A 26,097-nucleotide genomic window follows, 5' to 3' on the forward strand; every position below is an offset into this window, starting at 1 on the left:
TGGAACACCCCCCACACCTAGGAAGGACAACTATTTCTGATCTTCCGAGACACGAAGCAACAGTCTCAGCGATGGGACCAGTTGCATGACAATTACCAGTCAGAACTGGTTGCGAGTGATGGAACCAGGATTCAAACCCCGGCCTGACTCCAGAGCTCGTGCTGTGATCTGCTCTGTTTGGGGGACAGAGGTCCTGGTTAATAGGATATAGCACTTGGGGGCCAGCTGGAATGCTACAGGTGCAGAAAGAATGGAAGGTAACTGTTCACGCTTCTAAGCCTGGAAGACGCTCAGAAAGCTGCCTTCATACCAGCAGGATGTGGAAGGGGTCAGACGGACTAGGAGGGGGCTGCCTGCGGCCCCTCTGCCCCTCTTCCACAACCCCACACTGCACCTCCCACCCGGTTCTGGCCTCCATGCCCACTTCTATGATCAGCCAGATGCAAAGTTTTCCATCTCGATTTTTACTGAAATATAAAAAGTGCAAAGGTAAAATACATGATTGGTGCCAAGAAAGTCATTGAGTATGAATGTGAACACTCGATTCACAGTACAGGTCCCCCGAGCCCCCAGGGTAAAGACTAGTGGTGAGGGCGGGGCTGGGGACAGGAGAGAGACCAAACAGATCCACGAGGCTCCCCAGTAAATGGGATGGTGAGCAACACCTGATACACAAAGGCAGGCAGACAGCAGAAGCCTGGGCCTGGCCTGGAGACAGAGCAGCTGGCAACAGCCACATCCATCCTCCGGGGTCCTGACACGCCAGTGTCCTGGGAACAGAGCCCAGTGAGGTCAGGGCCCAGGCCACGCCCGGCTCGCAGATGGGGCAGGGCTGGTCAGTGAGGCCTCCATGGTGTGGGCTCTGGCCGAGGCCTCAGGAAGGAGGTTCACCAGGAAGGGACAGCTGGAAAGAGGGGCCTCCGCCATCACCAGGTCCAGGGGGAGGCTGCTAGAACTTACCTGGCAGGGGCCAATCTAAACAGCCAAGTCTCTACCCGGCCCCTCCAGGAGTCTGCAACTGGAGGAGCCACCACCTATCTGAGGCCCTGAGTCAGCCAGCAGGGTCCCCCGTGACTCCACAACAGACGAGGCCAAGGATTTGGCAGAGTGGGGAGAGGCAAGGCGGGGGGTGGGCGGGGGCTGCTGGTCACTGGTCTCACCGGACCCTAGGGGGCTGTCGGGGCTGAGAGTGGGGCATCTCTCTGAACGGAGGCAGGGACGCAGCCCCGTCCCCCAAGCTCCCAGTCCTGGCAGGAGAACCGGGGGGCAGTGAGGATGCCCTGGGGGCAGTACCATCTGGGAAAGGTGGACCCAGGATGTGCAGAAGAGAAGGCCACTGTGGGACTCCAGCCTGCCATCCATTTGCTGTGGAAGTGCCAAAGGCTGAGCCGTCAGAGGGGAGATGACAGGAACAGGATGCCTGACGCCAGGCCTGCACCCAGACAGGGAAGAGCCTCAGCAGGGCCAGTCCAGCCTGCTTAGCCTTTCGCTCCCCATCAGACAGAAGAGGGAGGACCAGCCCCGGCTACCAGCCCAGCCGGCAGTGATTCTGGCGTCTCCAGTTGCCAGGGAGAGAGGCAGGAGAAAGCAGGGGAGCGGCTGCTGGGGCCAGGCCTCCCGGCCGAAGAGCCGCAGCCGGCTCCGCAGAGCCTCGCAGGAGCCAGGGACCCAAGGAGGCAGTGAGAAGTGTAAGGCGAAGAGAGACGGTCTTGTGGTTACAGTGAGGCCTCCGGGCCGGCCAGGTGGGCCAGCCAGAAAGGGAGGAGGAGCTGTCTGGGGGCGGGCTCCAGCCTCCCTCTCCGAGGGGACTCAGAGCCCCTTTTCTGGGCAGGACCCCCTGGCACCTGTAGGCTGAAGCCAGGAGGGAGAGTCCAGAGTGGGGGCTGCCGGAGCAGGGGGCGGGCGGGGCGGGCACTCAGAGCCCCTTGCCGTCGGGGCTAGGAAAGAGCTCCGCTTGGTGATCCAGGAGGAACTTAGTGAATGTGTTGATGGGATTAATAGCCTTGAGGGTGATGGCGGCGTCCTTGGCCCACAGGAGGTTAGGGCCAAAGACGACGGCCAGGTTAGTGTTGGTCATCTTGTTCTGGTCAGAGAGGGCCGAGATCTGCAGGAGGAACGGCGGGGTTGGAGGGGGCGCTGCAGCCGGAAACCACAGACCCTGCCTCCCGCGCCGACACCCAAGTCCAGGAGCAGCGCCCCCCACCCCCACTCCAGGCGAGCGGAGAGGCCGGCCCCCAGCCCTACCTGCACAAGGAAGGCGGTGAGGAAACGCAGCACCAGGTAGTTCTCCTCGGGCAGCGTCTGCAGGGCCTGCAGCGTGGCCTTCACCCTCTGACTCTCGTCGATGTCTGTGACGAACAGGCGCCTGGGTCACACGGGGCCATGGCCGGACTGGTTCGGGAAGCCCTATCAGGAGGCTCGAGGGAGACCCCCAACCAGACTTTTCCTGGGTGGACAGGCGCGCCCTGAGGCCAGCTGCGACCCCACCCTGCGGACGCTGGGGAGGGGAGAGGGAGCCACTCACTGAGGAAGCCCACCACGTGCGAGTAGAGGTCAAAGGTGAGCAGGGGCTCAGGGAGCTCGCGGAGGAATGTCTTGAGGATGACTGCCGGCAGGTGCAACTCGTTGTACTGCTCGAAGTCCACAGACAGCCCTGGAGACGCGAGGGCGGGGCACGGAAAGGCGCTGGGCGGGGCCCGGAGCCCAGCAGCCAATCCTGGCCGCCCTCTTGGCCACAAGCCCCGCCTCCCACGAGACAGGGGCACAGGGCCGGCCCCTGAACACACACCATCGCCCGTTCCTCACCTCCCTCCAGAAACCTCATCTAGGAGGAAGTGGGTCTGGGACAAGCAGGCAGGAGTGAGACCCGTGTAATCATATCAAATGCCACAGAAACCTCACACACACTCGCACAAACGATCTGCACCGGCCCTCGGGGTTCAGCACATCCCTGGGGGCCACTCACCCATGTTGTACTTGTGCTGAACTTCCCGGACAACCTGGGTGTTGGCCGACCTCCGGAAAATCCCCTCAGTGGTGAGACCTGGCAAACGGCCGGGCCTGGTGAGTCTCAGAGCTCTGGGGCGCCGTGTGGACTCCCCAAACCCCTTCCGCGGGCCTTGGGCTTCCCATCCGGGTCAGGGCGGGTACTGGTGCACGTGGGACCCCGCCCAGCCCTGCCCCGAAGCTCCCCGAGGGCCGAGGGCGTGCCGGGCACTCACCGTGGGCCCGCAGGTAGGCAACGGTCTCCCGCAGCACAAGCGGAATGGGCTGCTGCTCTGGGTTCTTCTCCCGAAGCCTGCGGGCACGAGGCTGTGAGGGCCCTGCCGCCCTCCCGGCCCCCGGATGCCAGCACCACCCCCACCTTTCGCGTACTCACTGCTGTAAGGAGACCCCGAACTGCTGGTTGGGCAGAGGGGGCCGTGGTGGCATGGGCTTGGGGGCGGTCGCGGGGCTCTTCTGCGTAGACTTGAGGAAGTCGTCATACCTGCGGGAGCAGTGGGGAGGGTCGGGCCCCCGGCCTGGCTCTGCGGTCACTATGGCAACTCTTGTGTGTCAGACACTGGGCTGCCTTACATGGATGACCTCATTCAGTCCTCCCACCAACCCAGCTTTGCCCAGGAGTAAGTGAAGACTTCAGAAAGGCTCATCACCGCGCCGGGAGCTGAGCTCCCCGTGTCAGACGGCAGCTTCCCACTGGCTCTCTGTTTTACACGCGGTGTGTCTGTATCTCAGGGCTACTCTCTCACCTCGCCCCCCTCTCCCTCCCCTACTCTGTCCACCAGGGAGGGAGGCTCCAGGGTGAGGCAGCTGTGCTGTGTACATAGAGCGTATTCACGTGTCTGTACAACAGAAACGGTCACAACACTGGAAAGGGATTACACGCCACTTGAAAAGGTTCAGCGACACAGCTTCTCAGCGGCAGATATGGGGCCCGAACTCGCTCACCCTGACCCCATGTACCGCCTCTTTCCCTGCATCTGCCTCCTCGGTGAATCCTGGGGGTCTCAAGGCTGCTTCTCCCCTTGGCCAGCACACCCTCCCCACACAGGCAGGACCTGCATGTAGAGTGCCCGCCGGGCACACACAGCCCCCGCCCCGGCCTCACTTGAGCACTGGGCGGGGGATCCCCAGTTGTTCCAGCTTCACATGCTCACTCAGCTCACTCAGGTAATTCACGTAGAAGATCTTCTGCCCGAACTTGAAGCTGTCGGTGGGAAGAGAGCGCATGTGGGTCCAGGGCGGGCCGGCTCCAGCAGGCCTCCGCGCTCTCTCAGTGGCCCACCTGGGTCAGGCAGAGGCCTGACCAGTCTGTCCCCAGAATGGGTGGCTTCCTGGGGACCTGCTTCACAGCTCACAGTGGGGCATGAGAGACCAGTGCCCGCCCTGGACCCACACACCTAATGATGGGCTTAAACAGGATGAGCAGGGTCTTGATGAACATGGTGGGGTGCACAATGTACAGGGCCTTGATGTTCTTCTTGTACCTGCAGAGACAGAACAGGCGCTCAGGGGACAGGCAGAGCTGGGCCTTGATGTATGGTTCCTGACTCAATGACTCGCGGTAGGCCTGCCAGGTGAAGTGCCACTGCGGCCCTATTTTACACATTAGAAAACAGGCTCGGAGAGCTTAAGGAGCACAAAGGGTCACGGCGGGAGTCAGCAGAGAAACGGATTTGAGCCCAGGCCGTTCCAAGTTGGGAGTCTTAGTGTTCCGTCTACCCAGGTAGGGGGGCACCCGCCTCCCCCAGGGCATGGAATGTGTACACACTCCTGCCCAAGCAGAGGGCAGCCCAGCATAGGGTGGCGGTGCTGGCCCCCCAGGGCCCTGGAGCTTCCCCCAAGGCCCCCACCCACTTGCGGTCAAACTCCCGGTAGGCATCCCGGAGCCAGCTGAAGGAGGGCTTGTTGTCGCTGGTGAGGCCGTGGTGTAGGTACAGCAGCGTGTAGTCGCTCTCCACGTACTGGTCCAGGGTATGCTTCAGGTACCTGCAAGACACAGCCCCACTCAGGCCTGCCGTGTCTGCAGGGGAGGCCCGGGTAAGGCAGACCCCGCGCCCCAAGGAGCTGCCCCCTCTGCCTGGCCCCGCGGCCCGCCGGTCTATTCTGGCTGCACAACTGGTCACAGTGTTGTGGACGAGGAACAGCTGGGCTGGGCGAGGAATAACAGTAACAACAACAGTTCTCCTGAGCACTGACTAGAAGTCAGGAGACCAGGACTCACTGGAGCCACCTCACATACCTCCAGTCAAAATGGGAATAGCCTTTCCCCTCACGGGATTGCTGTGAGTCGATGATGGTGGCGGTCACCATTCATCAGGATTAAGCCTTCAGTGTCTACCAAGCACTTTGCATACACTGTCTCACGCCTTCCTCATCATAATGGAGGCTGACACTATGCTCTCTTATAAGTGAGGGCAGTGAGGCTCAGAGAGGTCAAGCTTGTGGGAGAGCCTGGAGGTGAACCGACTCTGAGTGTGGCCGCGTTGATCACGGGACAGGTCTGCCTTTCACACCCGCAGGGCTGGCTGCGGAGCACTGTGAAAGGGGATCGGAGTGGACAGGGGGCCTCCTCTCCTGCTCCAGGGTTTTGTTTTTTCTGGACAGCTTGTGGACCAAGGATCCACAGTTCAAGTTCCCAATCCTCACAGCACAATACCTACCATCTAATACAAACACACACGCTGGGCTCATCTGAGGTGGGGAAGTAGGAAGTGAATGAATATGAATTCCAGAGAGGGAGAGGAGCCCTGGGGAAAACCCTCGTCCCGCCTGGCCTACAGCTCCCAGGTCCCAGGAGGAATGCTGCTCCAGGTGGGGAGGCTGGGCGCGCAGGAATGCTAAGGGCTTCCAAGGAGACATGGGGAAGGAGGAAAGGAGCTGGGAAAAGTGCCCAAGGATGGGACTGAGTGCCCAGACACAATCTGACCTAACCCAGAGAGGATAACCTGAACACTGGTCCACGGGTGCCCAGCTGGGACAGCACTGGTGGGCGCGTGAGGTGTCTGATGCCGGATTGATCATCTTAATTCTGATCATCACTGCACAATAATTTACTCCTTATACACACTGAGCACTTTGCAAAAAAAGCTGTCACATAAAAAGAGGGCATTTTGCAACTGTAAAACGGCAAAAGTTAGGGCTTCCCTGGTGGTCCAGTGGTCAAGACTCAGAGCTTCCACTGCAAGGGACACGGCCTCAATCCCTGGTGGGGGAACTAAGAGCCCGCATGCCGCACAACTGATTTATTTACAAAGATAAATAAAACAGCAAAGGGTGCAGTGAAAATACACTCATCCTTTGATAAATGTTATGACATTTGGGAGGGCAATGAATTGATGTTTATCAGAAGCTATAAAATGTTCATACTGTTTGACCTGGTAAAAATGTGTCCAGGAATTTATCCCAAGGAACTAATCAGAGATGGACAGAAATGTTTTAATAAAAGGCTGTTCATTATAGCCTGTTTTATAATGGGGGGAAAAATGAGCAGCAAACTCAGTGTCCAAGAATAGGGAATTGGTTAAATAAATCACAGGAGATCTATAAATAGAATACCCCACAGGATGTTTCTGTGAACAGAACCAATCTGTGAAGCTAGATGTAAGAACAGTGGCTACACTCTGGGGCAGTGACTGGAAGAGCAAAGGGAGGTTTGTGGGTATGGATGACATGGGTATATTTAATTTTTGAAAATTCATCAAGTAGTATACATAATGTGCTTGCTTTCCTGAATGCATATATCTCGATAACAATTCTTTAAAAGGATGTCCTTGAGGAATGTCTAATGCTCAGAAGATAAAAACATCATGTAATATATAAAACTGACTATAGAGTCCAATATATGTTACAGGAAAAAAAAAGGACGTGAATACACTGAAATATTACCCGTGGTTTCTCTCCAGGGGGTGGGTTTATGGGACATTTTCTCGCTCTCTATACTTCTATACTTCTTCTTAATCACTATCTACACTTTTCTAAATTCTTGAAATCTGTGATACAGATGAATACAATAGCATTTCATGTATATTTTCTCACCTAAAGCCCACACCATCCCGTGAAGCGAGCACAATTCTTATTTTTATAGGGCTCAGGAGAGACCTGACCCAAGCACGCAGCTAGTTAATGGCAGGGCTGCAGTTTCGTTGGTCTTCTGCATCCAAGCTTCAGGCACTTTCTGTTTCAACCCCCCAGAAAAGCCAAGCCTGAGATAGTCAGACTGGAAACAAGATGACAGGACGGATGTGAGATGAAAGTGTCTCCTTGCCAGGCTGGGTGGAGGGGGTAAGACAGGACAGGGGACAGAGGGCTTCCTGAAGCCCCCGAGTAGGGGGCAGCCTTACTCAGCAAGCTCGCTCCTGAAAATTGGGTGCTTTCCCACCTTCCCTCCACTGACTTCCTCCCACTCGGACCATCATTCGGCCAGGAGTCTGTCCCATGCCTTGCCAGATGCTGAGATAAAACCAGAGAGGAGGGCATGTGACTCAGCCCCCCTCAGGCGGGGGTCCCTGGCCTGTTCCTGGCTGGGCCGCAGGACAGGCCCGGGCAAGGCTCTGCCTGCCTGCGCGGCTGAGGAGCCCCAGGAGGAGGGCTCTGGAGACCTGAGGGAAAGCAGTCACACAGGGCTGCAGACGCGGCCCGGCCCTGGCTCACAGGACTGCAGAGACTGCACTCCGCCACCCCCGCCCCACCCCCGCGCCTTTCTGCTGCAGCAGCCCCCGACAGTCCCTGACCCCACACCAGCCCCTCCACATACACAGCCGTTCAGGACCCCCAAAGGGCTGGTAAGGGCAGGGCAGACATTCTCAACCGCGGGGAGTGCTTTGAAGTGCTTGGGAAAGGAGCGCAAGATGGGAATCTGTGCACACACGGAGGAGGAGCCTCAGGAGGAAGGCAGCTATGGCCTTGCCTCCGCACGCGCTATGGGCCCAGCGCAGGCCTGGTGGGGGCCCAAGGACCCACACTTATCAGAACAGAGCCTGTCAAACTTCCGCTTTCAATCAGCCTTTGAACTTGCCTCTGGAGATTTCCAGACCAACCAGAGCTATTTCATCCATTTGGCTATCAGAATCCACATAGGTACAGAAGTCATTTCACCAGATGTGGCGTAAAATACGATTAATGGTAATTATTCATGTAAATGGTGAACAACTGTAACCGCCTCAGACTGATCATCATCTTAATCAGGCCTCAGGTTTGGACAGTATTTGACTTTTCAAAGTATTTTCCCGAGCAGTATCTCACTCCTACAAGGAACAAGGACTGTATCAGCCCCTAAGAAAACTGAAAAGAAGCTGGAAGAGATGAAGGCCACTTGCCAAGGTCACGCAGATGGCTTCCAGGACTAGAAATCGGGTCTGATTCCTAGCCCACCCCCTAGATGTAAAATGGCTCGCTGAGGAGCTGCAGCTAGTGAAGGCTGTGCGCGCTGGAGCCTGTGGTCCACAGTAAGAGAAGCCATGGCAAGGAGAAGCCCGCGCTCACCGCGACTAGAGAAAAGCCCGCACGGCAACGAAGACCCAGCACAGTCAAACTTCAATAAAATTATTAAAAACAAAACAAAACAAAACAGCGCTTCCCCGATGGCTCAGCGGTAAAGAATGCACCTACCAATGCAGGTTCAACACCCGGTCCGGGAAGAGCCCAGATGCCAGGGAGCAGCTACGCCCATGTGCCACAACTACTGAGCCTGTGCTCCAGAGCCGGGAGCCGCAACTGCCGAGCCCGCACGCTGCAGCTACTGAGGCCCGAGCACCCTAGCACCCGGGCTCCGCCACAGCAGAAGCCACTGCAACAGAGAAAGGCTGGCGCCGCTGCGAAGACCCGGCACAGCCAAAGGCAGACAAACAAACAAAATTAGACCCCTTTTCTCAGCAGAGGAGGGGAGGCCTTGAGGGAGGCAGCTGGCTCGGTACTCCTAGGGCAGGAGGAGCAGGAAGGAAAATGGCCTCCCACCGCAGGAGGGATCTGGGCACACGCCCACCACTGCCCCCCCCCCCCCCGTGGGCACTCACCCCAGGAGCTTGCTGTGGTCCAGCTGGTGGCTCGGGGGCATTCGGCAGGCGCTGAACACAATGATCTTCCGCCCGTACTTGTCATCTCCTAGGTGTGGAGAGAGATGGAAGACGGTAGGTGCGCGATCAGCCACGAGCAGTCAGGCGAGGATTTGAAAGGGGCCAGGCCTGGAGACCCGTGCCGTTTAGCTCGGGGGCCAGGCGGACAGACCTCTGTGCAGCTGCCTGCACTCGAGGGCGTGTCGCTGAAGAAAGAGGGACAGGGTGCTCTCAGGGCTGCTGACCCGGGGTATAAAAAATACAATATGACTTTGTGAAAAGTCACGCCTGGTGGAAAACCACCCAAATGTCTGTCAGAGGATGATGGGTGGATAAAGAAGATGTGGTGAGTCTGTGCAGTGGACTACTGCTTGGCAATGAAAAGGCAGGGAGCACTGATGCATGCCACATTGTGAGTGAACCTTGACACCAGGGTGCTAAGTGAAAAGAACCTGAATGGAAACATGCTGTTTGGTCCCACTTATATGAGCTATGTAGGTAAATTTGTAGCAAAGGAAAGCAAATCAGTGGTTACAGGTGCTGGGAGGAAGGGAGAATAGGGACTGAGGCTTATGGTTATGGGGGGTGGCATGGGTGACACTGTGGATGAAACGATGGAGCTAGACAGAGGCAGTGGTTGCACAACAGCGAGCAAGTACTAACCGCCACCAAATTAAACACTTTAAAACCGCTAATTTTACAGTATGTAAATTTCACCATAACTAAAGAAAACCCCAAAAAAGTCACAGCCGCCAAAGCAACTGCCATACATCTTATAATTCCACGCTTATCCCAGAAGCACCCACTCTGAGCAGCCTGTATGTGAAAAACTTCTTGGAGCCACCTTCTCAGAAAGCTTGGGGCCACCGAGGAAATCAGTCTGATGACTTAATAGTCATGTCTTGCTCTTGACTACTAACAGCACTTTCTGATTTTTACCATCAGAACTATTGGCCACAGTTGATTGATCTCTGGACATTTCTACAAATCATTTCTTTCTCCTTAAGGACATTCTAAAGAACATGGAGTTCAGAGGAGTTTATGATGCTTTGGAAAAGCGCTCATGGCGTAAATCTCTGAGGGATGTCTGTCCAAAATGAGTCACTGTTTCATGGTCTGACCATCTGGCCTTGTCATGAAGCCGGGGAGCTTCTGAGACACGAGACAGCCTCCCAAGGTGAGATGCTCTTCCAGGGTCAGTGTGGACCAAGGACCCCAAGCAAAGCCGGGTGGGGATAAGGCTCGGTCCCCCGTGCCCCATGTCCCAGGGCCTTTCCCTTCATCTTTAGCCTCACACTCTCCAGAGTCACCAGACCACACTCACCTAATGCCCCTCCATCAGAAGCAAATTAAAAAAACATTTACACAGCCCACATGGCCTGTCTGCCTCTCACCTCTGAGGACTAAGGGATTCCTTGACACTTTACTACTGAGTGTTCTTCTCCATGTTTAATGAACCATGGTCTTCATGATCCTTCTGGTCAGTGACTTAACCCAGGACTCAGTGCTTTGCCAAGGCTCTGCCCTTCTGCTCAAGGCTGAGGCAAGCTTCTGGAATGTGGGCAGCATGGCCTCAGTCCCTGCTGGTGCTCTGGCCTTAGCCCATACCTCCCAGGCTTCTAGGAGTCTATCATGTCCAGCCTCTGGATCAACCCCTCCAACAATCCCATCTCCACTCAGAACACTGCCAAGCCTCTGTCCACCCTGAAAGGTGATAGCCGGGGCACTCCCAGAATTTCCTGGGTCAGGTTTCCCATCAGGCCCAGAGACTGGCTCCATTCTTCTTTCTAAACTGCCCCAACTTCCAGCCGTAGAGAATTAGAAGCATCTACCTGCGCCTGTCTCTCCTGCCTTGACTCCCCTTTCCTCCTGTACCCCATCCTGAGCTGTGTAAAAGCCCCTCAGAAAGGCTCACAGGACTCTCCAGGCTTGGCCCCATCTCCCCGCCGTGGCAGGCTCACACTCCACACACTTTCAGGCCAGTGCACAGCAGGCGGCTTCGGCGACTGCTTCTCATGCCAGACAGACAGGACTTCCTCCAGGCAATTCTGCTCCTCTTTGCTAACTCCTCTGAACCCTTAAGACTTGTCCCAAGCAGAAGCCTGTGTCTCTCCTCCTTCCCCGGGGCAGGCCAGGGGCAATTTCCCGCGTGAACTGTCACCGATCTTTGTCATGACGATTTGACTCCCCTGTATAACTATCTTCGTGTCTGTCTCTTCTGGAAGCGATGAGCAGCTCACAGACAGGTGCCTCCTTGTCCGTCTTTGAATGTCCAGTGCTGGTCCAGAGCCCAGCAACGTGATGGGTATTCAGGAAGCGCCAGTCGCCTGGCACAGGTCAGCCCAGCACGGCTCTATTTCTGAGTTTGCTCACGGTGCTATCTGGGTTATGAGACTGCTCGAGGCAGTTTCCCAAAGTGCAGGGCAGACTTTCTCCAGACTTCACAAGCCAAGATCCTTCTGCAAGCATTCCTGAGGAGGAGACAGTGCAGCTCCGTCCAGCAGCAGGTCTATTTTGAAGAAGCAGGTGTCACCTGTTCTCCTTCACAGCCTGGCCCAGATCCTGAGGCGCTGGGTTCCTTAGCGGCCAGCGGGGGGTGGCTCTGCTGCCTGCTCTGATTCACCTCCCACTGACTCCGACAGAAGGAAGAGCAGGCTGGCGGGGGCAGGGACGAAGGTTAGACTTGTGTACAGTCGGGAGCTTAATAACCCCTCGGCCTCCTACTATGACCCTGTGGCTGGAGGAGAGCGGGGGAAGGAGGTTTTGTGGGGAAGGGGAACGCATCATCTCTGTACTCTTCTCTGAACAGAGGAAACACCCAGGGTGCAGGGGGAATGCTGGGAGGAGCATCGAGGATTCTGAAAGACTGTCATCGCTGCCTTCCACCAGTAAGGTGACCCTCACTGGCTGGTGGTTCAGGTGGTGAAGAATCTGCCTGCAGTGCAGCAGACCCAGGTTCGATCCCTGGACCAGGAAGATCCCCTGGAGAAGGGAATGGCTACCCACTCCAGTATTCTTGCCTGGAGAATTCCACAGATAGTGGAGCCTGGTGGGCGGCAGTCCATGGGGCTGCACAGAGTTGGACACGACTGAGTGACTCACACACACACTGGCTGGCAGACTTGAGGACTCTGGCAGGGTGGGAGGTCTGAGCTCACAGGGCCCTGGGATTGAAAGAGCTGGTAACTGGTTAAGCAAGCAGCTGAGGTGAGAGGCCAGAGGCCTGTGGTTCCACCACTCAGCTGCCCCAGCACCTTGTAAATGGGACACTGGATCCTCAACTGGGGTTCCACCAATGGGCACCCACCAACGCCATGATGTTAGAGAAGAGATATTACCAGTCCGTGCATGTGTTTTCTGCAAAAGAGGGCCATACCTTTCATATCCCCAAGGAGGCCGCCTGACCACTTCAAGAACCACTTCACAGGACTGTACGATCCGTGAAAGAAAGAGTGTACATTTTTCCTCAATGAATCCTCAATGCTGACTACTGGGCTTGTTCCAGAGTAAATGTTTTACAAATGCAAGTGAAGTCAGGATGGGGATGAGGGACAAAGTTGGGGGTAGGGGGCAGTCAGGGAGAGACTGGATGGCAAGAATCTCAGAGCAGCAAGGAATGAGACATGGGTAAGCCCCGGGCCCAGGACCTGCCCTCTCCTCCTTGGAGTGGAGCCCCAGCTGCCCTAGTCCTGGGTGGCTCGGGCATCTCCCAGTAGGCAGGGTAACTGCTCCTCCAAGACGCATGCATAAAAAAGGCCTGGGAGTCCCCTCTTCACCTCAGAAGAGAACAGACTTCTACCCTGGAGACTGAAGGGAAAGAACGAGCTGTGTCCCCAGAGCACTGAGGGAGAGGGCTCAGAGGGCAGGCCCGGTGCTTGTGGAACAGCACCAGGGAAAGACCAGCTGCCTGAGAAAGAAACCTCTGCCTTCCCCAGACACCGATCAGGAGCTCCCCAGGGGTACCTGGGGGTCAGTCAGCCACAGCGCGCCTCCTCCAGCAGGCATTCTGGGTGGGCCGGACCAGCACCCTCCCACAACCTGAGAGCAGGCGGCCAAGGAGGTGGGAGGTGGGAGCTGGGGCATGTTTGTGCAAAGGTTAAATTGCTGGCGATACTGCAAGCCAGCTGACATCACTGTTGGTGGCTTGAAATCTGCTATTGGCAGGTAAAAACTGAAAATGCTATGAATATTACAGTAACAGTATTTGGTTACTTTTTCCTTTCTGGAGGGCCAACTGTTAAACATTTACCAGCATGTCACTGCAAAGAACCCACGTGGACCAGTCAGATTTGACTGTGGAGCATGCCAGCAAGGACAACAGAGGACTGCAGCGGAGTTGGGGAACATAACCCACTTTCCCTTGCAGGAGGGGCTCCAAGGCCAGGAAACTGGACTCCCCGGACGTTGCCATAGTCTTCATCAAACAACTCCTGCTCGGGCAGTGCCAATCCGAACACCTCTCAGCAGTCAGAGAGGCACACGCACGGGGGATGCCCCCCGAGAGGGGCCCCGAGCCAGCACTAAGCAGGCCATGGCTTGCAAGCAGCCCCACGACCCACCGTGGACAAGGCCCCCTCCCTCCAGCTGTGGTTCCACCACTCAGCTGCCCCAGCACCTTGTAAATGGGACACTGGATCCTCCTCTGGGACGCCGTGCCCTTGGGGCTCTGCACGTGTCCCCGCACAGCCCCCACGCTGTCAAACCTATAATCCTCTGCGATCTCCATCCCCCTCCCTGGCCCCGGTGCCACCAGCTCCCAGCTCCAGGGAGTGGGGCTGCAATTAAGCTGGCCCCACCTGGCTTCCACCAAGAGCCCTTCTTGATCCACAGCCCAGAGAAGGCCAAGCATGGAGAGCCAGCAACACACCTACCTGGCTGGGCCCTCTCAGGCTCATCACACCCTGGAGAGACAGAAATAAGTTGCCGCCCAGCTCGCAAGGGTTGCACCTGTGGGGGCTGGGGGCAGCCTACCTGCTGTGCCAGCGACTTGGGCATGCGCGCCAGGAGGAGGTCAGGAGACAGACTCCCTCACATCAGACACTCCCAACCAGGTCCGTCTCTGGGAGCAGGGAAAGTCCTAAACCTTCAAGGGACCCTCCTGTGCTCAGGGCAGGACCAGATCACTAAAGAACTCTTGGCCTTGCTGAAGTAGGGCTGAGAGAGGCCACCGCCAAGTTCTCTAAACCAGACCAGGGTAGGCGTCAGGGACATCGATGCCAAGGAAACACCTTGAAATGTTAGGGACAACCTTCTCAACTTCCCCACCCCTCCTCGAGCCCAGCATTCGGGAGAGACGGGGCTCCCTGCCCCTTCCCTGTGGCCGGATGCCTCCAGGTACCCCTCGGCCAGCATGGCACAGGGCTCCGGGGGCCACAAGCCACCTGGCTCCCCTAGTCCACCCCAAGACCTCAGAGCAGGGCCATGCTGCCATCCTGCTTACAGCTGAAGGAAAGACAAAGGATCCTACAGTTTCAATTTCCTCTTTCAGCAGGAGGACCTTAAGGGCAGAAACCAGGGCATCAATGTCTCTGCTTCCTCCCTGCTGCAGGGGTCTTCTGGGCCCCATGTTATGAACAGCAGGGTGGGCACGCACTGAGGCCAAGACTCGAGGGGGCCCCCACACCCGTTCTTAGCAGGTAGGACATGTGTGGGGAACCCGATGCTCCAGGAGTCACGTGGCTCCTAACTCCCGCAAGGAGGCTTTGCCATTCCAGACTTAGAGTGGGGTTTCCCCAGAGGGACTGGCACCTCCCTGGGATTCCTAGGAACTCCTGGGGTAGAAAAGTTGACCTGAGGCAAAGGGCAGGGTGCTAGTGTTCAGGGCCAACTAAGTTCCGGCTGGGCCAGACATATGTTCACCGCCGTCATCCTCTGAGCAACCCTGTGAGGAGGAGACGCGCTCAGATGCAGACCTGGGAATCCCACCCAGGGCTCTCAGCACGCCTCCCACACGCCATCCGCCAACGGAGACCAGGTCACAGGTCAGGAGGTGGTTGCGGGTGACCAGACCCAGCGGCCCTCACAAGTGAGTCTGCTTGTTTAAAGAATGCGACGTGCAGGGAGCTCGGCTCAGCACCCTGTGACGGCCGAGGAGGTGAGGCGGGGGTGGGGGGCGGAGGGAGGTCCAAGGGGTGTGTATGTGTATACACATGCACTGATGGCCGACTTCTGTGGCTGTATGGCAGAAACCAGCGCAACATTGTAAAGCAATCATCCTCTGATTAAAAAATAAAAAGCAAAAATAAAATGAACTCGAAAAGAAAAAAAAAAATTGGTACATGGAACCGGAAGAGCTCCCTGGTCAGGGGTCAAGCCTGCCCCTCCCCTGCAGCCCCTTGCCCTCAGCCAGGAGGGGCTGGCTTCCTTAAGCCAGGAGTGTGGACTGTGGGGGACAAGGTGCAAGGCTGGGGTGCAGGGGGTGCTCACCTGCCACCTCCACGATCTGGTGCCGGGCGATGTCATAGTAAGGGTCATCCCACTTCAGGTGGGTGACAGGCTCTGGGGAGCTGCTCTTGGAGTCATCTGAGGAACACAGCAAAGTCAGGGGACGATCCAGGGGCTGCGCTAACGTCCCCCTCTGAGACTCGTGCTCTCTGGCTCTTCCCCTAAGGCCTGTGCCCCAGCCCCACCCTCATCTGATCTGGTCTGCTCTGATGGGGGCTGATCTGTTTGTCCCCACCTCGTCCTCCCAGGGTCTTCCTTCCACAGGAAGTGCGGGGGGTCTCCCCTTCTAGGGCACCCAAGGCTGCTGACATCAGGCCGCGCCCACCTGACTTGGGAAAGTCGGGCATTTCATCTGAGGGCCAGTTCTTCTCATCGATGGAAGCTAGCTTCAGCTGGTTCAGAGCCTGGCTGGGGTCATCCAAGGTCAGGTCGTCCTGCAGCTCTGAGAGCGGGTCCATGGCCAAGCCTGCACCCCACAGCTCCACACGGCAGAACCCACAGAGAACCCTGAGACACAGAAGGGAGCTGGCTGCTCAGTGAGACACTCTCTTCACCCATGACTTCTACGGCAAGCCCTCCGGCCCCCACTCTTTGCTCCCCTGTTCTGTCCCTGTTCCTCAACATCTCTCCCCCGTGCCAAGGGCACCATGGAGCTCCTGGCTTTCCTGGCTCCATGGTGTTCTGGCACGCTGTCAGGAAAGGCAGCTGAGGCAACAGAGGGCACGGCTCAGTGCCTGCCGTCAGGCCCCTCCAGCTGGATGTGGAAGGGCTGCGCCACACCCTGCACTGCCCATTGCTCTGCTGGGTCAGCCATGCCATCCCAGCTGCGGAGGGTCGAGGCCCGTGCCTTCTCCTCCAGGGTCATAGAGCACGGACGCCTCCCAGACCCCAGCAGTTACGGGGAAGATTGCGCAAGACTCTAAGGAGCACAGGGTTGCTCCAGACCCCTGCCTGAAACAGGTCAGCTGTGGTCCTGGGAGCAGGAGGTGGCCAGAGGCAATAAGGCTGAAGGAGAAAGGCCACAGCCAAGGGGCCCAGCTGGGTTTGCCCGAGAACAGGATCGAGCAGCAGGAAATGCAATCTGCCTGCCAGTCACCGCGGACAATCTGCAGGTTCCTGGAGGCTCCCAAGCCCACTCTACTCTGTGGGGACCTCCTGATGCCGGTTTCAGACCACCTTAAGGATCAGAGGGTACAGGTGGGGAAGGAGGAAGCCCACAATACCCAGAGTGCAGAGATCCAGGAGGTGGAAACTAGCACAGCAGCTGCCACAGGCGGGCAAGGAGAAGAGCCAGCTCTGACGTTGGGTCTGCTCGGGTCTGGGGTCTGGGGTCTGGCCTTAGGGACGCGGCTGCATGCAGCTTGGAGGGGGCACCTTCTGCCCTCGGCCCTGACGAGAAGTTCACCCCTTCTGCCTTCACCAGTTCACCAGATGTGTGAGGGAGGGGAGTTTTAATTCAACCCATTCGGCCAACCCCGCAGGAGAGGCTGCTCTAAGTCCACTGCATTCCTGGAGCCCCGAAAAATGACATATATGGTCAGAGACTCAGCAGGGCAGATAAGGAGTGCAGACAAGACCCAGACGCGGGTAGGGGAGAAGAGGCGAGAACTGTGGGCCCAGATCCAGACCCTGGACACCTCTGAGCGATGTGACAACCTCCTGTGCACGTCTTAGCAAAGATTCTGGATGGCAAACTGGCAGCTCCCTACTTCCTTATGTAGCAACAACCTAGCAACAACTACCCTGTTACCAGAGCAACCACACTGCTTCAGTGGTAAAAGCTCTTTGAAGGTCTGGAGCCAAAACTGAGCCGCCAAACAACTCCCCTGCCCCACCCAAAAAGCATACCACAACTTCTTTTTCTTCCTCTTCCTGTCCTCTGGCCTTACCTGCTACCCTTATTCACTGCTTATCACCAGAGCACAAGTCCCTTTCCACAAACACAAGAAAGATGTCCTTTCTTGTTTGGGAAGGCATTTCTCGCACTGAGTGCCTCTGTACCCCTCACCCCAGCTCCCCATTCCGTTTCGACCCTCCAACACCTAATTCAGGAATAAGCATCGCCCCAACATTCAGCCAGGAGGCTGTGAAGGCTCCCCCAGCAGGGGCCCCTCTCACCAGGTAACAGGGACAGAATGCAGCTCACAGGAACCCTCTCCAGGCCTGAGCCTTCTCTCCATTCCTTCTGCTGGGTTATTACCCAGAGACCAAGAGTTCCTTCAGCCCTGCCCCCAGCTGTTCCAGAGAAGTCTTCCTGCTCACGGTGGGTATTTGATGCTGTGAAAAAGGCATGGGAAGAGATACACCGAGACCTGGGCCATAGAGCTGCGTGGGTCGCAAAATGCTGAGCAAGTCTTTTTCCTATCTAGGCCTAATTTCCTCGTCTACAGAAGCGAAGGTTCCTCCCAGAAATATAACTGTCCAGCGGTCTAAAATACTTATGCTAAAGTGGACAACAGGATTAGAAGAAACAGCTGGGAGTTGAAGTATGTATGAGGGAGGGAAAGGGACACTTTCTCAAAGGGAGATGAGTTTAACCCCACTTCTTCCAGTAACTCTTGCATTTTGCCAGTTCTTCCAAACTGACCTCTCCCCTGCCCCATAACTTCCTTTGCCAGCATAACTAATCATTCTTGTTTCCACCTCCCAGCCAGTCTGGCCACTCTCATCACTTTCCAACTAACAGCTTTTGCCCAAGTGAGCCCAGAAGCTCAGCTCCCATTCAGTGGGAGTGGAAGGGAGGCTAGTACAGGGAAACTGGAACATAAAATAGTGGAAAAGAAGTATCCTGGCTGCCTAAGACTCCTGTCACTTACAAGTCCTGCACCACTCTGCAAAACACTCTTTTTGTTGTTATTTAGTCACTCAGATATGTCCGACTCTTTTGTGACCCCACCAGGCTCCGCTGTCCATGGGGATTCCCCAGGCAAGAATACTGGAATGGGTTGCCATTTCCTTCTCCAGGGGATCTTCCCAACCCCGAGATGGAACCCATATCTCCTGCATTGCAGATGGATTCTTTACCACTGAGCGACCTGGGAAGCCTTCACTCTCAGAGTAAATTTTCCCTTCTCAGTTGGTAAAATGTCGACCTTTACAAAAATCTTCAAGACTCACTTTAGGCAGAAGTCCTGGAACTCTCTGAAATTCTAGAGAAATTAGTGGCTTTTTCCCTCAGCAAAATCAGCACGTGCGTGAAATCTTGCATGAAATTTAAGGGATTCACAGGCCCTCTGAGAATTTCTGTTTAAGAAATCCTGCCTGACCTACTCAAAATTACATTTGGCACAGAGTAGATGCTCAGTTATTTTTTTGAGTAACAGAACAAGTCAATTTGTATCCTAAGAGGAAAAGGGAACCAACCACCCATGAAAGTGAAAGTGAAGTCGCTCAGTTGTGTCTGACTCTTTGTGACCCCCTGGACTGTAGCCCACCAAGCTCCTCTGTCCATGGGATTCTCCAGGCAAGAGTACTGCAGTGGGTTGCCATTTCCTGTGAGCTGGATACAAATTACTTTTTCACAACAGCACCAGTGAGGTATGTAAAACAAGAGAGGTATGTAAAACCCACTACAGTTTCAGAAACCTAGCACCAGAAAAAAAAAAAAGTAATAATAAGGCAATTGCTTAGGGTCATACAGCAAAGTCAAGAATCTAACCCATGTCTACCTTAAGGTGGTCCCTTTGTGCAGGTCAATTCCTTCAGTACTTCTCTAAGGGACGGTTATTCAAGCGATTCTCAAAGTTCTACAAAAAGGGCAAAGTAAAGCTTCTTCCCTAACATCCTCCGTGGATAACTGGAATAAACAACATGAAATCGTATTCTCTGGCGTTGGGATCGCCCTCCTAGGTGGGACTCCAGAATTGTGAAAATGCAAATCTCACAACACAGCGGCAAAACTTCCAACTACAATCACATCTGCACGGAAACTCCTGGTTTACCAAACCCCGCTTGGGTGTAATTATCCCATGTCACGAAGAGGAAAATGTAACCCGAGAAACGGCAAAGGTGGAATGCTTCTTCCTCCAAACCTCTTGGTCTTCGTGCTTGCCCAGCTGGGACCAGGGAGACTTGCCCTTCCCACGAGCTTGCTCGATGACAGCCAGCGAGGCGCCCAGGAACGAGGAAGTAAAGTCCTCTCACTTCAGAACCGAGTGGAGCAGAGCCCGCGCAGTGGGAAGGCCAGGTTCCCAGGCCCCACTCCATCCTCGCACCCTTCCGCGGTTCTGCTCCGATCCTCCCCATCCGAACCCCCTTCCTTCGGAACATCTGACCGGTCCCCTTCCTGCCCCCGTCACCCCCCAGGGAGACCCAGCACCCCGCAGCTCACCGTGGAGGGGCACCGCTCTCCCTGCCACGCCTGTCAAAGATCTGCAAACATCCGGCTCTTCTGTCTCACAGGGAACCGCCCCCTCCCAGTTCCTTCACTCCCCAGCCACTTCCGCCACACCTCCAACCTACTTCCGACCTGCCGCCGGGTCCCAACGAGGCCTTCGAGGAAGCTCCTCCCCTTCCGTACGTGCCTCCGTACGTGCCCACTAGGGGGAGGAACAGTGTCACTGTCCAGGTGGTCCCTCCCGGGGGAAGCGCCAAGAACAATTAGTTCCTCTTTACCGGATACTCAGATCCCCGGGGGGACCTCCGGAATTCTAAGCTTGTATTGTTCTAGGACAGAGATTGGCCTCATCAAGTACTCCCAAACCCCCGGTCCTGTGCACCCGTGAGGTCTGACTCTTTGGATTCTTTCCCGAAAGGAAATTTGGATGTCCGTGACTGTTCCTCAGGGGGAAGCTGAGAAGGCGAAGCTCACTTCCGGCGGAAGGAGGCTTTCTGACCCGGGATGGAGGGGACCGAGGAGCTGCTTTTGGGGAGGGGGAGACTACAGTTAGGTGAGTGACCTGCGGGTGTCTCCGACTCTCCGCTCTGCTCTGGCAACACCGGACGTTCTCTGGTCAACTCTTTCTTCCCTGACCGGTTTCCTCCCGAGCCTGGCGTCCCCCTCCGGTGCCCTCCGAATCGCTGGGGCCTTCTTACGAGCCCTCGAAGCGGAGGGCCCTCTTGGAACCCTTAGAGATCCCTCAGGTTCCTGAAGCTTAGCTGGACCTCGCGTTTCCTTCCTCACCCCACCTTTCGGCACCCCCACCACCTCTTGGGTCGCTTCCTCTCTCCCCGCAGCCCCCGATCCACGCCTGGGCCCGGACTCGGGATGGAGCCCTCCCAGCGAAGGCTGTGCACCGGGACTCAAAGACGTCCCGCCCGGACCGACCCGAGCCATCCTCGCTCTGAAGAGCCTGCCCCGGGGCTTGGCCCTTGGCCCCTCACTCACCGCGGAACAGCGCTTGGGGGTCTGGTGTGTCGGCGAGCCCTTGCAGCCGGGACTGCTCTGGGGGCCGCTGGAAGAGGAGTCTGTCTCCGAGCAGAAGGCAAATGGAGTGGAACCAAAGCGGAAGGAGGTATTGAGGGATAGGCGTCTCCTCATCGTGGTTGAAAGTTAGACGGTTCCAGATTGTTAGAAGGTGCAGAGTATTTCAAGAGATAGGAGGTTTGTGCCTGGTCTCTCAGGGATTGTTGTTTCCCCTCTCTTGCGGTAACTAAGGAGGTGCAAAAAGTTGTTAAAAGGTAGGTTAGTAGAGGGGACTGACGATCCAGTGGTTAAGACTCTGCTTCCACCGCAGGGGACAGGGGTTTCATCCCTTATCCTCTGGGAACCAAGGTCCCCACATGCCACTGTGGCACGGCCAAAATGTAAAAAAGAAAAGAAACGGTGGATTAGAGGAGTGTTGGTAGTCCCAAAAGTCAAGAGCAAAGGTTTTTGCAATTACAAAGCCATGGAGTTAAATCCCAGCTTTGTCATATAACTAGTTCTCTGCTATGCCTCATTGAACTCATATGGAAGTCTTAACTGCTTCTGCTGTTCAGTTTCGTAATCCTCCACACGACTGAGTGACTTCACTTTTCACTTTCATGCATTGGAGAAGGAAATGGCAACCCACTCCAGTGTTCTTGCCTGGAGAATCCCAGGGATGGGGGAGCCTGGTGGGCTGCCATCTATGGGGTTGCACAGAGTCAGACACGACTGAAGCGACTTCAGCAGCAGCCACACCTTGGGAGAAGGTGAGGGACAGTTTTTTGGTTTTGGCCTTTATTGAATGAAATCTCAAACAGCGTAGTCCCGGAGAGGCAGACCAGCGACCGTTAACCTTCCAGGGACGTCATCTTAGATCTGTCTCAGGAAAGCTTTCATCAGGGTTTGTTGTTGTTTGTTTCACCCTGGCCCCCTCCAGCACATGGGAGAAGGACTTATATTGGTTTATTTCAGGACGAGTCACTAGGCTCATGGGGAGACGTGTCACTAGGCTCATGGGGAGACGTGTGTGCTTGTGAGCAGAGTGCAGGCTGGACTAGGTAAGTTACAGGATGCTCCTCTGGGGCCTGTTGTAGTGGCAGGGGGTGGAGCCGGAAGTGGTCTGTAAGTCCCACTCAGAGATCTTTCGCAGTGAGTGTTCCCAGAGGCACGGGGTCCTGTAGGACTCAGACTGCCAAGGAGCTGGGGCTTCCAGGGAGGGCCGCAGGAAAGGGAGCTCCTGGGCTAGCCCGTGCTCTGCTTTGCAGTTTGGTGCAGCGGGGCAGGCTGGAGGGCGAGGGGAACGTGGCCCCAGTGCGGATCGGCAAGAGGCTGCACCTGCAGGTGTCCCGGCTCGTGCCGCCAGGCTTTGAGCTGCGGCTGTGGCCCCAGCTTCTCTCCGAGGCCCCGAGCCCCACTCAGCCCAGGCTAGAGGAAGCGGCATCTGCGGCGGCAGAAGTGGAGTCTGCCGTGCGACAGGAAGCGGCCTCCCCCGGGGAGAATACAGCGGAAGCTTGCCCAGGTATGTGCCAGATAAAACACTGGCTTCCCACGTTATCACGTGAATTACCTGTGTTGATAAGATAAAGCAGAGCTCACGGTGTAAGACGGCAGGGGAGAACAGTAGCTTTTCTGAGGGGAAGGGGCAAAGCCTGGATATTTATTGAAATTTGAAAGTCTGGTATAAGGTGGTGGGGTATGATCAGGCTTGGGGTAAGGATCATGACATAATGACAGTGGCTTAGGATTGTGGACGCAGCAAGACTAGAATTTTCAGGTGAGAGGTTTAAGGAGTTTGGGAATATAAACTCAGTGGATGCTCTTTTTGATGAGTCATGAGTCTTTTCCACAGAATGAACAGTATAGTTGACTCTTGAACAGCACCAGAGTTAGGGACATTGGCTCTCTCTGGGCAGTCAAAAATCTGAATATAACTTACAGCTAGACCTCCATATCCAAGGTTCCATATCTGTGATTCTGCATCTACAGAGTCATCCACCCATGATTGTGTAGTGCTGTGGTTGAAATTTCTGTTGAAATAAATCCACGTATAAGTGGGCCGTGCAGTTCAGAGCTGTGTTGTTCAAGGGTCAGCTGTATAGATGCTTGCATGTTTTATCTTCCTGAGTTAAGTTTCCCAGAATAGTAAGATTACCTGGATGAAGACAGCAAGCTGTGTGTAAAGTTCCCAATTCTCTCTTTTTTTTTTCTGTCTGGGCTGGAGATGTGGGTTCCTTTATTTTCAGATGAGCTAAAGTGAGGAAGTGGTGGTCTTAGCTCATCAGAAATGCCTGCCTGTACCCAGAGGGAGCCCAAGGGCACTCTGGGATGGCCTTCTCTAGGGATCACTCAGATGTCTAGAACACCGCGGTTCTCAGGAGAGCCTCCCCAGAAGGCCCCTGAGACTGGCCAGAAGCAGCACGTGGCTCATGCTCCAGGGAAGAGATCGGTGTCATGGCTCTCTCCGCGGTTCAGGGGCGGAGGAAGAGGAGAAGACGTGTTCTTAGAACTTCCTGGTGAGACCACCATGACCACATGCTACCGTTTCTGCTAAGCCCAGTGCCCTACTCTTGCCTTGCAGATCCTGGTCACCAGTCACCCCCCAGCATCCAAGCAGAGAGTGTGGTGAGCCCTGGACTTACACCCCAGACCCAGGCCCTGGTTCCTGAGGAGAACCAGCCACTCGGCCTGCTGCCTGCAGATGGCAGCATGGACGAGGAGGACCTGCCGCAGACCCAGATGCCACCTGAGCCTCAGAGCAGTTCTGCTCCCCAGCAGGGCCCTGCGAGGGGTGAGGCCAGTTCCTTCTCTTCTGACAGGGCCCCCCAGCTGTGTGCTCACCTGGTCAAGAAGTTGCGGAGCCCCAGCGGTCAGTGCCCACCCAGAGCAAAGACCTCAGAGCCCGGGGCCCAGGCGACTGGAGAGCCGCAGCGCCCTGGCTTCCCCGCGCGCCTGCGGAGCCCCCCTGGCCCGGCGGGAGGTTCCCCGAAACAGGGCCGACGGTACCGCTGTGGGGAGTGTGGCAAGGCCTTCCTGCAGCTCTGCCACCTGAAGAAGCACGCGTTCGTGCACACGGGCCACAAGCCTTTCCTTTGCACCGAGTGCGGCAAGAGCTACAGCTCAGAGGAGAGCTTCAAAGCCCACGTGCTGGGCCACCGCGGGGTGCGGCCCTTCCCCTGCCCGCAGTGCGACAAGGCCTACGGCACCCGGCGAGACCTCAGAGAGCACCAGGTGGTCCATTCCGGCGCTCGGCCCTTCAGCTGCGAGCAGTGTGGCAAGGCCTTCGCCCGCCGGCCCTCCCTGCGGCTGCACCGCAAGACGCACCAGGTGGCGGCGGCCCCCGCCCCGTGCCCCTGCCCCGTGTGCGGGCGGCCCCTGGCCAGCCAGGGCTCACTGCGGAACCACATGCGGCTGCACACGGGGGAGAAGCCCTTCCCGTGCCCACACTGCGGCCGTGCCTTCCGCCAGCGGGGTAGCCTGCGTGGGCACCTACGGCTGCACACGGGGGAGCGCCCGTACCGCTGCCCGCACTGTGCCGACGCCTTCCCGCAGCGGCCCGAGCTGCGGCGCCACCTCATCTCCCACACGGGCGAGGCCCACCTGTGCCCCGTGTGCGGGAAGGCACTCCGGGACCCTCACACGCTGCGTGCCCACGAGCGCCTGCACTCGGGGGAGAGGCCCTTCCCCTGCCCGCAGTGCGGCCGGGCGTACACACTGGCCACCAAGCTGCGGCGCCACCTCAAATCCCACCTGGCCGACAAGCCCCACCGCTGCCCCACCTGCGGCATGGGCTACGCGCTCCTGCAGAGCCTCAGGCGGCACCAGCTCAGCCACCAGGCCCGGGCTCCCGCCAGCCCACCCTGCGTGCCGCCCGCTGCTCCTGAGCCCACCGTGGTGCTCCTGCAGGACGCAGGCAGCGAAGGGGATGGCGCCCCGGCCGGGGACATCTTCGAGGTCACCATTTCCCAGGGCCAGGAGAAGTGCTTTGTGGCGCCTGAGGAGCCAGGCCCTGCCCCCGGCCTGGTGCTCATCCACAAGGACCTGGCCATCAGCGCCTGGGCGGAGGTGGTGGAGGTGGAGACGGGCAGCTGACAGCCTCGCCTTACCCCACAGAGCTCTGAGAGAGGCTTGGGTGTCTGAGCGGGGTGAGCTTCCTCTCCGGGCTCCCGATAGAGACCAGTCTGTGAGAAGCAGGTCAGGGACTTCCTTTCCCGTTTCCAGACAACCACATTGTTCCCCAAGACCCTTAGTAAGGTAAACCACTTACGGGTCATCTATGAAATTTTCCTGTCAGCCTACAGGGGAGCTTGTTCTGCCTGCCTCCCTGGGAACTCCTCAAGGTGCCTGTTTGATCACCGTGGAGGTGGCCCTGCGCGGGCACTTAGTAGCAGGTTCTGTCTCTCCTACCCAGCTCCCTGAGGGACGTGTACTTCTCTTTGGTCCTAAACAGGATGACTCAGGGTTGAAAGGCCAGAGAGACTCAGCTCACCGCTCACAAGTCTCTGAGTCAGACTGAAGATTATTTTGGCAGCTTTTCTCCCCACCTAAGGGCTGTGAGGGTGGCTTCTGTTCTGTGCTGAGCTCACCAGACTCACCTGCACCTTCTGTGCGTCTGGCCAAAGGCAACCCTGTGGAGGGAGAGAGCAAAGAACGAACGTGTGTTTTGGATCAACACAGTGGGCCTGGCCTGCCTGAGTTGCTGGGGACACGGCTGTGAACGAGGCAGAGGCGGTGCGCTTCGCGAGCGCAGGTCTGCAGGAGCGAAGAGCACTGGAGAAGAGTTGAGGGACCAGTGCTTCCCTGTGCTGTGAACCTGTTGAATGGGGTGGGTCCGCTTGGCCTCAGGGAGGGCGCCCACAGGAGATGATAATAAACATCCTTTTTTGTGGGCCAGTCTGTTCTGTGAGTTTACTTATATAAGCCTCATAGCAGTCCAGTGAGGTAAAGAAACAGGAATGAAGAGCTTTCAGCGTCCTGCCCAGAGTGACAGAGCTGAGATTCAAACCCACGGAGTCTGGCGCGGGAGTCGGGCTCTTAACCCTCCACGCTCTGCTACCCTGCATTTCAGCTGCCACGTGGTGGATGAGTCAGTTGGGGGGAAGGTAGGGGTGTGGGGACCTGCGTGTGAAGATGCCCCGGTGAGGGTCTGGGGTGTGAACCCCTGGGATCAGCATGGCTGGAACAGGGAATGAGGGGCAAGGAGGCAGGGCCAGGTCACACGGGCCTTGCTTCGGGAGTGTGGAGTTTATTCTCAGG

The 26,097-nt window shown here is 56.8% G+C and overlaps 2 protein-coding genes across 2 annotated transcripts; one reads left to right on the forward strand and one right to left on the reverse strand.

The window, feature by feature from the left end:
- Nucleotides 1-464: 464 nt before the first annotated feature.
- Nucleotides 465-19,891, reverse strand: ARHGAP1 (Rho GTPase activating protein 1). Its single transcript, XM_068988272.1, has 13 exons — nt 19,828-19,891; nt 15,823-16,004; nt 15,480-15,575; nt 9,015-9,102; nt 4,858-4,989; nt 4,401-4,487; nt 4,109-4,207; nt 3,380-3,487; nt 3,222-3,298; nt 2,966-3,043; nt 2,525-2,653; nt 2,245-2,348; nt 465-2,104 (listed from the first exon to the last, which is right to left on the reverse strand). Exons 2-13 carry the CDS (start codon nt 15,953-15,955, stop codon nt 1,916-1,918), a joined length of 1,320 nt encoding a protein of 439 aa, XP_068844373.1. The 5' UTR covers nt 15,956-16,004; nt 19,828-19,891; the 3' UTR covers nt 465-1,915.
- Nucleotides 19,892-20,304: 413 nt separating this feature from the next.
- ZNF408 (zinc finger protein 408) lies at nt 20,305-25,675 on the forward strand. The gene is made up of 6 exons (XM_068988756.1): nt 20,305-20,386; nt 20,673-20,950; nt 21,020; nt 21,842-21,902; nt 22,110-22,363; nt 23,423-25,675. The coding sequence occupies exons 1-6, from the start codon at nt 20,338-20,340 to the stop codon at nt 24,931-24,933; spliced, it is 2,154 nt and encodes a 717-aa protein (XP_068844857.1). The 5' UTR covers nt 20,305-20,337; the 3' UTR covers nt 24,934-25,675.
- The last annotated feature ends 422 nt before the right edge of the window (nt 25,676-26,097 follow it).

This window comes from Capricornis sumatraensis, chromosome 16 (genome assembly GCF_032405125.1).
Source record: "Capricornis sumatraensis isolate serow.1 chromosome 16, serow.2, whole genome shotgun sequence".
NCBI classification, from domain to species: domain Eukaryota; kingdom Metazoa; phylum Chordata; class Mammalia; order Artiodactyla; family Bovidae; genus Capricornis; species Capricornis sumatraensis.